The 15,309-nt window shown below is 36.1% G+C and overlaps 1 protein-coding gene across 2 annotated transcripts in view; it reads left to right on the top strand.

Moving 5' to 3' along the window:
• Positions 1–5,193, top strand: part of LOC114262637 (cuscuta receptor 1) — a 38,978-nt gene extending 33,785 nt beyond the window's left edge. For both annotated transcript variants that reach the window (XM_028203014.2, XM_082925149.1), the window contains 3 exons: positions 1,716–1,856; positions 2,623–2,769; positions 2,891–5,193. In XM_028203014.2, the coding sequence (XP_028058815.2) occupies positions 1,716–1,856; positions 2,623–2,769; positions 2,891–5,124 (2,522 nt within the window). In that variant the 3' untranslated portion in view covers positions 5,125–5,193. The remainder of the gene's footprint in view (positions 1–1,715; positions 1,857–2,622; positions 2,770–2,890) is intronic.
• The last annotated feature ends 10,116 nt before the right edge of the window (positions 5,194–15,309 follow it).

Below are 15,309 nucleotides of genomic sequence, written 5' to 3'. Positions count from 1 at the left end.
ATGTAGCTAGTGAATATGAGTTGAGCCAAAATGCCTAATCATATGCCTAGTGCATTGGAATTGAAAAAAGTGAATCATACTAGGCATTTTAACTAACAAGTATTATATGCCTAGTGCATTGGAGATGCTCTTAAATGAACATTTCTAGATTAGGCAAATTTCATCTATCAACCACTATCCACAACTTTACTTAGGGTTGGTTTGAGGGTATTGGTTTGAGAAGTAGAGGTGAAAAAAAAGTTCAAGTGTTTGGAAGTAATTACTTTTTACTTTTTTATGAAAAAGTATAAAAAGTAGAGAGAATTTTCGTATGATTTTTAAAATTTTTGTCTTTTTAGCGATTTTTTTTTTTAAAAAAACTTTTTAGCTATATCACCCTCATTTCAAGCCATTCCTTAATCTCTTTCGCCCTATAATAGTTGTGGTTTTGGGTTTGAGTTACAACCCAGAAAAGAGAGAGAAATGAGAAAGATATTGTGTATGGTGATACAATACAACAGGGTGTAAAGGTTCTATTTAATTTGATTTTCAGAATTTGTTTTGTGAAATTTTTTGAAAAAAACTAAAAAATAATTTGGTGAAAAAAATAGATCCAAAACTTATTATTTTCATGTAAATTTACATTTTTTTAGAGCAAAAATATTATTTAAAAATTCAAAACTATCGTTTTTTATATTTATTTTTGTTAAATTAATTTTAATTTTTTTAAAAATATTATGAAAACAATTTCTAAAATTGAAACCAAACAAAGCCAAAATATATTCAAGGTAAATAGACACGTGATATAACATGATTGAAGTTAGGATCAAATTGACTAAAATTAATGATTTTGAGGATTAAAATGACAAAATTAAAACGTAAGGGACTAGAATAATAAGAAATGCATATTTTAGAGACTAAAATAGTCTTTTATCCACATTGTTCCCATTATTAATGTCAACAAACGTTAGGGTTAAAATCAAATTGACTCAAATTGAAAACTTTGAGAAACAAAATAACAAAATTGAATTTCAGGGACTAAAACAATAACGAGCGCATATTTAAGGAACTAAAATTGTTTTTTTATTTTATTTTATCCAATTATAGTTTTATGTTTATATTTGTAGAATGTTTGAAAATCGTAAACAAAAACTCGTTTGGTTTTTGTTTTCAAAAAATTGTACACAATTAAAGTTTATAAATAAATAAAAAATTGATTATTTAATTTTTTTTTTTTTAATTCTTGGTTCATTTCTTCCTCTTTCTTCCACTCTTTCTGACCACCGCCCATTGTTTATCACTACCAGATACCATTGCCAATAACCTCCTCCGTGGCCACCACCTCCCTCAGCCACCAATTTCCTATCACCGTCGCCAACCACCTCTAACAGGATATAACCGCCTTTGGCCACCACCTCTTGTTGAAACCATATTAGATAGCTGATTGGCCACTATCTTCGACCATCTGCAATACTTTCAGCCGCCACTTCCCATGGCCAGCAACCATCTCCAACCACTGTGAACCACCTCCTACTGGAGGCAACCATCTTCAGCCTCCACCACCAATAGCCGACAACTACCTTCTCCAACCCTCGATAACCATCTCTTTCACTTGTTTCCAAAATAAAATTTGAAAATACTTGTATAGAAACATTTTTTTTTGGTTTTCATTTTTATTCAAAATAAACATAAACTTTGCTAAACGGTAACCCTACAGTGTTCTTTTCAAAGAACAGGTTTGAAGAGACTGGACAAGCTGAAGATTCTTTCCTTGAGTTATAACAATTTTAATGCAAGCATTCTACAGTCACTACCATGGTCCCTAGAGATGTTGGACCTCCGACGGACAAACTTGCAAGGATTGGTTACGAGTAATGGTAAGACCTTAAGCTTAATTTAAATTGGCCTTAATTCACTTAAGTCCAAAATTTAACTACTTATTTTCCACCAAAATGAGCCCATAATGTCTTCTAACATAGCATTAAATGCCCATACAGAAGATTTTGTAAAGAGTAATGTTATACAAAACAATTAAAATTTACAAATTTTTTTATTCAAAACTGATGTGGCTCCTATCATGTAATGAGTAATGTTTCTAGGTTTCATTTGCAATTCTAAAGTTCTATTACCTGTATGTCATCTCAATTTGTAAAAAGTGTTTATACAAATTTTTGTTTAGTGTAACGTTTTCCTTCCATAATAACACGAAGCTCTATTAGATCAGTTACCTTTTTCTTACATGGCTTGAGATATTGGCTCATGATACATCAACTTATCACAATTTGAATCATCTTTGTAACTTTCAAGGGCATTCATTTTATGGATTGAGACATGGGATTGTATTCTATGTCCAATAGATTTACTAGTCCAACGTTTAATTAGAAAAGTGAATGTCGTACTAATAGTCAAATACACATAATTTTCAGCCAAATAGTTTAGGAACTATTTATCTCAAGACTAACAACCCATTGTATTGTAATCCTCCCCTTATCTAGTCGATACAAATAGACACCCTCGAAGGATCTATTTATCTCATTGCAATTCTCTTTTATCTAGTCCATCCAGGAACTATTTATCTCATGTAATGATCACCACATTTTCATGGCACTATGTAGTGAATAATTCTTAAGCTACATCTTTCAGGGTTGGAAGGATTGAAACACTTACAGGACTTGTACTTGGATTATACATCCATTAACCAAAGCTTTCTTGATAATATTGGAGTAATGTCTTCCCTAAGGGTGTTGACATTACGCGGAATTGGGCTTAATGGAAGCCTACCTAATAAAGGTATTCACACTTCGATCATATTCTTTGGATTTATTTTTTTACCATGTGAATGTGCCATGAGTTATCTAATTTTTTGTGTAGATAAAATGTCAAGCTAAGCATGAATTCTTTTATTTCACAGGTTGGTGTGAACTTTCTAACCTCCAAGAGTTAGATCTCAGTGATAATGGTTTTAAGGGAATGCTTCCCTCATGTTTTGGAGACTTAACATCAATCCGATTATTGGACCTCTCCTCAAATCAGTTCACCGGACATCTTGCCCTGTCTCCACTTACTAATCTCACAACACTTGAATACCTATTCCTTTCATATAATCATTTCGAGATCCCACCCTCATTCGTCTCATTTTTTAACCATTCAAAGCTTAAGGTATTTTTAGGTGACAACAATAGATTGAGTGACCAAACTGAGTCTCAAACATGGATTCCTAGGTTCCAACTGCAGGTTTTCAGTTTATCAAATTGTGGATCAAACAAGCTTGGTATGAAACTTCCACATTTTCTCTTTTACCAATATGACTTGAGAGTAATCGATCTATCACATAGAATCTTGGTGGGAAAGTTCCCAGTTTGGTTGTTAGAAAACAATACGCGATTAGAATCTATTACTCTGAGAAATGGCTACTTCACAGGGCCTTTTCTTTTGCCATCTTATCCCAATCCCTATGCTTCTATAATTGATATTTCTGACAATCATCTTGAGGGTCCAATTCCAACAAATATAGGTTTGTTTTTTCCCAATTTGTTCAGTTTAAACATGTCTACAAATCGATTTGAGGGTTATATTCCTACTTCTTTAGGTGACATGCACTCCTTGTTGGAATTAGACTTGTCTAACAATATTTTGTCAGGGCAGATACCTGAGCATTTGGTAATTGGTTGTTCCTTATTGAGCTTCTTGCAACTATCAAACAATAATTTGTATGACCAAATATCCCCTTTTTTTGTGAATTCAACTTGGTTGGAATACTTATATTTGGACAATAACCATTTTGTGGGCAAAATTCCAAATATCATGTCTCTTCCTCCTTCTTTAGTGGTATTTGGTATCAGCAACAACCACTTATCTGGAGAGCTTCCAAAATGGATGGGGAACATGACCAAATTGAATGGAATTAATATGTTCTCAAATCATTTTGAAGGTCCTATTCCTATAGAGTTATGCAAACTTGGTCAACTTGAGTTCTTAGACCTTTCTGAGAACAACCTGTCAGGTTATATACCATCTTGCTTCAACAGCTCAAGTATGATGATACATGTCCACTTGAATCAAAATAAGCTAAGAGGTCCGATGACATTTTCATTTTTCAACAGCTCTTCTTTGGTGACTTTAGATGTTAGTGATAACAATCTAAGTGGTACCATTCCTAGTTGGATTGGAACCCTTTCTATGTTGAGCATTCTTGTCTTAAAATTTAACAATTTTGAAGGTGAAATTCCAGTTCAGTTATGCCAGTTGAAACAATTAACCATATTGGATCTTTCTCAAAATAACCTCTCTGGTCCCATCCCTCATTGCTTGATTGACATATCTTTTGAGACAACCTATACAAAATCTTCTGTAATGACGAATGGTTGGCGGGACAAATTAGCATTTCCGGTGTGGGACTTTGTGAATGGGTCAAAGTCACTGGGAGAAGATGATACATTGCATTATGCTAATGATCTCTTCCGATCTTTGAATATCCATCAACAAGTGGGGTTCACAACGAAGTATGGATTCTATTCATATAAAGGCAAACTTCTTGATTACATGTCAGGAGTTGATCTCTCTTGCAACCACTTAACAGGGGAAATCCCAATTGAAGTTGGAAAGTTAAGCAACATCCATGCACTAAACTTGTCCCATAACAATCTAACTGGATCAATCCCAACAACATTCTCAGATTTGAGGCAGATAGAAAGCTTGGATCTCTCTTACAACAATTTGAATGGAAGAATCCCTCAATTGATTGAATTAAACAATTTGGAAGTCTTCAGTGTGGCACACAACAACTTATCAGGTCCAACCCCAGATCAGAAAGCTCAATTTGCGACTTTTGAAGAAAGCAGCTATGAGGGAAATCCCCTTCTTTGTGGACTTCCCTTAAAAACCAATTGCACTAAAATTTTGCCAACATTAACAACGTCAAAAGTTCTGCATAGAGAGGAATATGGTGGTTTCATAGATATGGAGGTTTTCTATGTCAGCTTTCTAGTCTCTTATATTATTGTGTTGATGGGAATTGTTGCAGTTTTGTTCATAAATCCTCATTGGCGACGGTCTTGGTTTCACCTCATTGAAGTTTGCATGACCTCTTGGTACTATTTTGTTTTGGACAATTTCACGAAGCTTTGGAGCAGTAGAAATGTGTAAACTTTTTATTTTTGATGTAAGTTTTGTATTCGAATCTAAGGAAATAAATGGTGATTGAAATTTCCAATAGGTTTATGTTAGCAAGATATATCAATGTCTTTTCACAAAATCTTTCCCTCATCCCATTTCTTGTGCCTTGTTGCCACAAACATTTTTGTTCCCAAATTTTTTGGTCCATTTTTTGGAATTAGTACAAAAATGTAAGTATTTACCCTGATTTGGGTATGTGGTAGGTCATATGTTAATTTTGGGAGTTAAATTAACTTGGGTTGCTATGGGTAGTACTGGTCATATCAGCAAAAATTAAAATTCTACAGGTGTACTCTTTGCATGAGAGAGATTTTGGGTCATCCTTTATACTTTAAACAACAAACTTAAACCAATGGATACATGCCCTGAAACGTTTGGTAATGTTGAATAGTGATTAATTGAACAAATTCTAATTCAATAAGAGTGGACCAATCAAACTCATTATACATTTTATTTTTTGTAACAAGGGTGTTCAGAGCTTTATCTTCACTAATTTTCTGGCACATGTAGCTTTTCATTTCATACATATTGGGTGATTACCAACCACAAGATTGGACTCGATTAAATTTTAGGTAGTGTTTAATTTACTATAATGGAGATGGAATGGAATAATTATTCCATTAGAACGTTCATTTTCACATTTGGCTTGCTAATATATATATATATATATTATATAAAAAAAAAAATCATTTTTGGGTAAATTACACCATTAGTCCTTGTTGTAGTTTAAGAGAAGTGTCAATTTGATCCCTATATTTTTAATTTGTACAATTTGGTCCTTGCGTTTTTAATTTTGTTACTGTAACGCCCCTAAATAAATGACGTAATGATAAGTGCAATTAATCCATTCAATTACAATAATCCTAACTCAAATGATCAAATCTCTATGTTTTGTATTTCATTCACGTGAGAGATTTACAAAAGAGGTCCACATGCGATACATATTCAAGCTTTGTAGAGGGTGAATCCATAGCATGTGTGATGGTGAAAACAAAAGAAATAATACAAACGAAATGCCCTAAAGGCTACAAGTTCCAAGGCTTAAGTCCAGTTACATAAAAGATGGTAATCCAAAAATCCACACAATTAAAGCCCTTGGCTTGTCAAAACTTACAACAAAACCCAATAAAATAAAATAAAAATAAAAGAGCCTCGTGCTCTCAAAACATATTCCTTACCTTTTGCTAGGCGGAATTACCATATCCTTCCCTGTACAATTCCATTAGGGGTGAGTACAAAACCCAGTAGAGATATCTTAACAAAGTATATATGTTTAGTAGTCTCATTTATGTATAAATGCAATGCCATGCCATGTTATGCACTAAATGCCATAAGTTTTACTCTATTGAAAAAAAAAAAAAAATCATATGCACTAATCTTTTAAAGTAATTTCATCATCTTAGTAAATTTCAACATTTAAATACGGAGTGGTAAATACTACCTAGGTAATCACTAGGCTGGTGTTTACAAGTAGGCATAACAAGCACTAGCAAATCACTACTTTATCGGCTCCTAACCGAAAGGCACGTGGTACTTGTAACGCCCCAAAGAAATTGCACAATATAAACTCAAAGACTTCCCATTAGATCATCTTGTTTCCAAATCAATAACCTCCAATTACATTATCTTGTTTCCAACTCAATAATTTCCATTGCTTAATGTATACGGAAATAAAGTCTCAACATTGACATCATCATCAAATCTCCAACATTTGTATTCGTTAAACATTAAGAAATTTACAAAAAATATTCTACATGCGATTATACATTCAACATTCCTAGAATATGAATATATAACATGTGGCGCAATAAGTCAAATACAAATTAATGTTCTCAAGGGCTACAAATTCCAAGGCTTAAGCTCGGCTACATAAAATAATTTTCGAACCCATACATATAAAGCCCTTGGCTTGTCAAAATAACTACAATAAAAGTAAATGTAGACATGTAGACACCCCATTTTGACTGCCCTTAAGACTTGGACGCCTCACTCTAAACACTCAATGATAAAATGTTACGCTGTGCAATTGTTCGATTCTTCAGCCAAATGATTCGGTTTCAAGCTTTAAAACCTAAACCTTACCCTCTTTGAACCAAAACCTTATTTTTTCTAGCTTGACCACTCAGACAAGAGCTGGCCAACAAATGGCAGGTAGGCCATTTTCAGGTGGCCGGCCGTACCTCTTCATGGCTGGCCGACCATGTTTGCCGACAACAAATATTTTGCAACAGCCAGTTGTCCCTATGTGCATGCTTTGCACTAGCTGTCTCTCTACTAATATTTTCGACATAAGAAGTTGTTTTTCTATAAATACAAGACCCCCATGGTTTGGGGTTAGAAATTTTTTGCCAAAGAGCCATATCTTGTCCAACACATTTCCCTCCCCTCTTGCAATATACATACACTATGCATACACCTTACAAGCTAAAACTTGAAGCTTTTGCTGAGATTCTAGAATACAATTTCAGCTCCTTAAGAGTGCTTAGCTTGTGGTTTGTGAACTAAGGAGCTCACCATCTCTTTCAAGAGGTAAACTTGGAGCTCTTTTATCATCTTCTCTCTCTCTTTTCTTTGTCATTCCATACTAATTTTAGAGTTATTTTTGAGCTTAAAATGTGATTAAAACTTGGTTACAAGTGAGTGAGCTAACCACCCTTTCATTGGCTAACTTACTAGTTGCTTACCCCTTTGTTTTTGTTTCATTTTTTTGCTTTCTTTTCACTTTATTTGGTTAAATTTCAGTACCTTTATAGCACTATTTTTAGCTTGTTTTGTGTGATGTGACTTGAATATGGGCTTAGAAAAGGGTCCTAGTCCTCCCCGCTACTTATGCTCTTACTTTTTATGCTTTAAATATCATATTTGTATTGTTGTAAGTCCTCTCGGATTTGGCGTGTTTAGGATATAGCGGCCAATCCGTTGAGTTGATTATTTTTGGCTTTCCTTATGTAACTTGGAACCTTGTGGTCATGGGAGGATTAGAGCTTAGGCTTAGCCACCCCACCACAAGTTCATTTACCTAGTGTAAATTTCCTACTTTCATATTATTGTTGTCCACTTTGAAGCTAGGTAGTAGCTTCCGTGTTCAAAGTGTTGAAAAACTCTCTTTTCGATCATTTTTCGGAACATGGAAATGGATATCTCATCTTTACTCCATGAAAAAGAGGAGTTGTCAACAACTTTGGCAAGTTGTGTGTTTAAGCTTTGATAGATAGCTTGCTTTTTGTCTTTTTTTTCTTACTTGCTTTGTTACTCCTAGAGAGCTCTTCCTTGAGAAGTGTTGAAAAATCTCTCCTAGTTCCATTTTGAAGCATGGAAAGGGATGTTTAATCCTTATTCCATGAGTAGAGAGATGAGTTGACAACACTTTTTGAGTTCTTGTTATTTTCCATTTTGATTGCTCTATGATCATCACGTACTATCTCGTGATTTGATGATTTGTGAGTCAAGCATATCTATCTCTTCCTTGATTAAGTTCATGATAGGAAGAAGGTAAGATGTGTAGCACTTTGTGTGTGGAGTTAAGTCTTTTCCTTTTGTTCTTATGATCATCATGTAACAAATTTACAATGATTGATGATTTGGAAAGCAAACCTACTCCTTTCTTGAAAATCTCCATGATAGGAGGGAGCATGAAGGATGAATAGCTTTCGGAAGCCCTCTGCCTTGCTCTGTTTCAGCTCTGTTGTAGCAGGGTATCCCTTAGAAATAGTGGCCAGCCGGCCATCCTTTTTGTACAAGCAGTGGTATTTTTGTAGCAGAATAGAGCAGATCTTGAGGCCAAAACAAAACAATTTTCTGACTGCAAACAGAGCTAGTTCTGGCAGCAAACATAGAGGTTTCTGGAGGATGTTCTCGGTTGCGCACACGCGGTTCTTCCCCTCCTGTTCAAATCCATTAGATTAATAGCTTTAATATTTGTGTTTTATAATTAATTAGTTGATTTCATTTGGACTTGTAACAATTAGTTAATTATGTAGTTTATTCATTTGTGTTTGTAATAATCTTTCGGACTCTCCTGTGCGAGGGCAACCTTGTAATATTTGTATGTCTTTCAACCTCAATTTCTTTCTCCTTTTCACAAATATGCTTACCGTAGTTGCATATAGTATCATGTTTTCGTTTTATATCATTACCATGCTCCGTATCCATTTTTGCATGCATTAGGGTTCGATTCATCATTCTTGAATGTCATTATCACTTCTTACTTACTTGAATACGTGCGTTATCACATGCTTTGAGTTAATCCATATGACACGTTAACCGACCGAAGCTCGTAGTTACATGTTGTATGTGTTGCATTAGTCATATACATTGTTAGGGTCATGTATTTTTCTAATTACTTTCTTTTTTCTTTAGCTTACCTCGGAGTACTAGGTAAGCATTTTTTGCTTTAGCATATCGCATGTATGTTTGTGTTGCCATATCAAGCATAATACCATTAGGCTACGTGCTTATTCGAAATAAATTATTTGAATGCATGTGGATGAAGGTTATTTTATTTGCATTGGGAATGATTTTGATCAAATATATGTACGAGCTTATTATTTTCCTTTTGAGTTGTGTACATTCAAAACTCTTTCAAAAATCACATAAAATCAAATCATTTCCAAAGCAAGCGAAATAGTCTATATTTGTGTGTCTCACATAGTAAGTTAACATATTAATAATCAGAACAAGAGCATATAATGTACATAAAATTCACATCATGATTAGTAGATGTTGATCTTTGATCGGGTGAGGGGGGTGCTTTATTCATGACCTTTCTCTCTTATACCTAAGTTCTCGAAACGAGACAACTTTGGTTACGACGGACAAGTGGCCTTTGGCACGATTCATGGGTTTCCTAAATTTTTCAAAAATATTTAGGTGGCAACTCTGAAATCTAGCAATGCAATCCATTTTTGGCATCTTTGATGATTAATGGATTTTCTAAGATTTGCCAAATTTTGACTTTCAGTTGTGCTTTTTTTTTTTTTTTTTTTTTTTTTTTTTTTTTTTTCTGTTTCACATTACACTTGTGAAACCAGATTCAGAACCACGGGAGTCCAAACTGTAGGGCTATTGTAACCGAGGAGACTAAACCCCTCCGAGGATCACGAAAAGCTTGCTACAGTTTCTGGTGACTCGGTTGGGGATATAGAGAACTTGACTTGAATTTCATGATGTGATATTTTATCTACAGATATATGTTCATTGTGTTGCATTTGCATGGTGCTCTAAGTCACTCTGTTTACCATTTGATATCCTGGACGATTTGCTGGAGGCTTGAGAAAATCTTGGTCTAACGTAGGCAATGTCACGTTAGGAACACAACCCTTAGATCTAGGTTACCGATGTATCGCTTGATTCGCCTTTCACTTTTCGGTGTTAGGTGTGAAGGGTATATTAGGTAACCTTACTAAGGTACTCTTTTAACCAATTGGCCTAGTGCATATAGCAAAACTATAGTGACTGTTCCAACATAGGACATGATGCTCACCCGTATGCAGGATTTTGTAAAACTACTTGCTTGAAATAATAAAACCCTAAACCATGCCAAAGCTAGGACAGGGTAACCCTACCCCCCTCATAGGGGTGTTTTGGCTCTCTTTACCTGGTATGTGTTCTACAGTGAAACTATACAGGGGTGCTTCATATCAGTGGTTCAGTTATCAATTTGTGGGGCAGAATTTAGTGAGGACTACAAACCTATATCTTTGATCATATCTGTTGCAAATTTGGGCCAAGGTGTTGTTCGATTTTTGATTATCGCTTTTTCTTTATTTCTTTTGCTTGGTAGTCTAAAATCATAGCTTCAGAGAGACCTGATATCCCCCAAGTTTTGTGGATTTGCATCAGTAGGCTTTGCAAAATTGGAGATCTAATTGACTGTCAGCTAGTGTTAGTCTTTCTTCCATCAGTTGTTCGAAGGAGAAGAACCAAGTAGTTATCACCAGTACAGAGCACTTATTAATCACTCGTTCGTTCCCACTCGCTCAGTTCATCAATTTCTAACTCGCCTAGATCTATAATGGCGTAAAGTGTGGAAGAAGTTACAGCTATGATAACAGCATTCCAACGGGCCATGGATACACTGAACCAGAGGATAACTGTGCAAGATCAGACCATCGTTGAAATGCGATGCCCATCTAGGGCATCAACATCTACCACACATCCAGTCCTAGTTGTCCAGCCAAATTTTGATCCACCTCCGCTAGCTGAAAACTTTCAAGTTCCGGATCCCCAAGAGGTGTTAGGACAAGCTCAAGCTTTCAGGCCTCTGGCACAGCCTCACAGAGGGCTTCTTCCTTTCGACCTCAATGACATTGATGCTGCCATGATAAAAATTACTAGGCTAAAGAAGATGCTTAAGAAATCTCAAGGCTTCAATTCCATCCCAGACATTGAGGCCGATTATACTGAGGCTTCTGTAAGATTGCCAGAAAAGTTTAAAATGTCGCACATTAACAAATTTGATGGAAGTGGAGATCCTATCATCCACATTTGTCTCTTCTCGGATATCTTGAAACCAATGGGCTTGACGCGGGCTCAGAAATTGTCATTATTCAGAAGGACCTTATTAAAAGTGTATGCCAAACTGGAAGACTCGACCAAGCGAAACTGGGAAGAACTATGTGAGGGATTTGCTAATCAGTATTCCTACAATACTCAGATGGAGGTAACAATCAGTGAACTGGAGGCAACCTCTCAAAATCCCAAGGAGCCCTTCATCGACTTCGTTGCTAAACAGAGGGCAAAGGCAGTCCGAATGAAAAACAGCCTTTCAGAGAGGGAACAGGTTCGATTGGTAGTTCAGAACCTTGAACCAGACATGTTATAGAGGATGATAGTCGCGCCATTGTCTACCTTCGCTGCTTTGCATGAATTAGGGGTTCAGATTGAGAGTGCTTTCAAGAAGGGAATTATCCAGAGAACAAGTGAACTGGCAAAGAGGCCATTTATTAGGGGTACCAATGCTAGCAATGGCACTATTTCTAGGCCTGCTGAAATTAGTACCATCACCACCACAGCTAAGATAGCCGATCCATTCGCTGGCACAACTTCACAAACCACTGGCCCATCCTGAAACCAATTTAGAACCTCCACCCCTCTCCACATGAGTTTGACTTGTGCTCTCAAAGTTCTAATGGACGAAGGGTACCTTATGCCCCTTGATCATCGACCTCTCCCTGACCCACTTCCAGCCAAACATGACCCCACTCAATACTGTATCTGCCACCAACAACGTGGTTACCCCACTGACTGTTGCTTTCGCCTTCGTCATGAGATCCAGGATCTCATCGACAATAAGATCATAGCTCCACCCCCAAAGCCAAATGTAACCACCAACCCACTCCCTGCCCACAACCAAGTCCCCCTACCCAAAAATATCAACCTCATCCAAACAATATCGCCCACCTTCGACCCCACCATATATATCACCCCATCCCATTTGCCGAAACCCAAGGTAGCTATTCCTGAAGGCACGAACTTGTGCATGATAGATATAACACTCGAAACCCAACCAAAGCCTATGGTGGCAGTAGTTGAAGAAAAGGAAAATTCACTGAAAGAAGGGTTGTCTGATACTTAGATAGTGGAGAAGGGGCTATCACCCATAGAAGAGTATGATCCCAGTCAGTATATTGTGACTTCTGACCAACCAAAGCCAACGATCATACTACCAGACTCGCTCTGCATCAATGCTATTGGAGAAAATGGGCCAAGATAAAGTCTTGATGACTGGCCTGAACAAGGTCTTGATGACTTAGCAGAAATAGAGGAAGACTTAAAGAACCTCTATTTCTTTGAAGAACATGATGTGGGAAGTGTGCAGATCGGATTGTGGAATCTGAGCCAGCCTGAATCTAGTCACAGGTGGTTAAGCAGTAAAGAGGAATTTGACACAAAGGAACAGACAAAAAATATCCAAAAGAAGAGGAAATTGATAGGAATAGCAAGTTTGAGGACATGATTATCGCTGAAAGGGAACGAGTGCTGGAATAGTTTCAAAAAAAGAGAATGAAGGAAATACAGAAATCAAAACTAGCCCGGGAGCAGGTGAAAGGAAAAAGAAAAGAGGACGTCAAGTTAGGAGAGAACAATGTCAAAATCGAAGAAAAGCCTGAATGGGAACTCGGTAACAAAGAGAAGATACCAAGGAAACTAAGGCATTATCGAGGGGCAGAAATTGAGTCAGCCTCAAAGGAGGAGCAATGTGCCAACAGAGCATGGACTTAGACAACGAAGAATGAGATCCTTTCAAGAACCTACCTAAATTCGCTATATCTACCTGATGGTGGAAGGCGCGATGTGAACATGATTCGGGTAGAGCCAAACAGTGGCCCAGCAATGATTGCGAGAGAATGGTGGGAGGACAATGATCTAAGTTTGGCTTACACCGATGAAGGGTGGGGGGCCGACACCCCTGACAATACATGGTATATGGAAGAGATCAACCACATGACGAGAAGTGGTCGCTATTTCAAACCCTCATCCCTAGACCAAGGAGAACCCTCTAGGATAGAGGTTGAGAAGATGAAAGAGAAGGCGATAGAAAAAGACCTGGGGTTGAGGCAACTTAAGCAGATCCAAGCAGATATTTCAATTTGGGGTTGTTGATGGCTTCTCGAGAACACATGCAAGCACTACTGGAGGCGCTAAACAAGACCAAGCTGCCTATAAACATATCGGCACTTAGTTTTTTATTTTTTTTTTATTTTTTGCAGAAATTATAAATCAATGGAATAGTTAAGAAATATTTGCATTTTTAAGATGCAAATTTCTTGTGTGCAAGCCATTGCTGTGTTTGGTACAAATCCTTCTTATTTATTAAAATTATGCCAAAAAAAGATTCCATCTATATTATAATTAGTTTTCCACTATCCACTGATTTGCATTTCTCCCCCTCTTTTTGCAAATTGCAATATTTAAAAATCATAGGGTATCTATTGTTGACCTCAAGTCAAAGTCTCCTCAAATCATACAAATTAATTGCATTTTTGTGTTGCATTATCATAACTTTTAGTCAAGGTGGGCTCACCATTAGGCAAGTGTGGATTAGAATGCAAATCTGGCATCTGTGACAATGTTGGATAAAGTTTTAGAGTACCCAATTACCATATTAATATTATTAAGCACAATTACAAATTGTTATAGACTAATAGTTTATAGTTGAGAAATTGAACTTGATCGTATCTCAAGTGAATGTACTTTTAGATTTGTAGAGAGAAGTTTAGGATTTAACCTTATGGAGAAGTAAAGAATGTCTGATTATACTAACTTAATTTATTAATTTATTAACGTCTTATTTGACAAAAAAAAAAAAAAAAAAGAAAAGAAAAGAGAAGAAAAAAGACTAATAGTTGAAATTGCATTATTGCAAATTTAGATTGTTGTTAGTGGTGTATTTGGATTATTCAATGAATTCGTGGTATTCAAATTGAATTCGAGGTATTCAAATTGAAAATTTTATACACTACAGGAAATGACAGTTTTGGCGACCAATCCCATTTTTGGTCGCCGAATGTAATTAGCGACTAAATTTTTGTCACCAAGTTCGTCGCCTGTACCCTGTCGGCGAAAGTGTTGGCAACTAAACTATTTTTTATCGCCGAAAGTTAAACATTTGGCTACTAAACTTTGGTTAGTTGGGAAAGGTGATCTTTTGGTGACTAAATTATTGGTCGCCGAAATTGATCTTTTGGCTACTAAAGTTTGGTTAGTGGGCAAACGTATCTTTTAGCGACTAAAATATTAGTCGCCAAAAGTTCTCACAGAAAACTAAATTAAACTATTAGAGACTAAAATTTTAGTTGCTAATTGAATACGTACATTTAGCAACCAAACACTTTAGTCGCCAAAGGATATCATGTTTTTAGTGACTAAAATATTTAGTAACCAAAAGAACTTTCCTCATTCTGATTTGTTTTAGCTACTATGTGGTTTGGTCACAAAAAGCTATTTGGTTATTTTTTGCTACTAAATTATTGGTCGTCAAAACAATTGCTTACATTTTTTGCTACCAACATATTTAGTCACCAAATACTATATTAATTTTTTTTTTTTTTAAATTTCTGAACCGCCTGTATCCATTATTAGTGCAACCTATTCCCTGTATAAACAATATAATCCATCAATACTGAATATATTATCAACCATTCAACAACGTGC

Source organism: Camellia sinensis, chromosome 4, assembly GCF_055761805.1.
Source record: "Camellia sinensis isolate YWXY chromosome 4, ASM5576180v1, whole genome shotgun sequence".
NCBI classification, from domain to species: Eukaryota; Viridiplantae; Streptophyta; class Magnoliopsida; order Ericales; family Theaceae; genus Camellia; species Camellia sinensis.
This window is presented reverse-complemented; position numbering and strand designations above follow the sequence as displayed.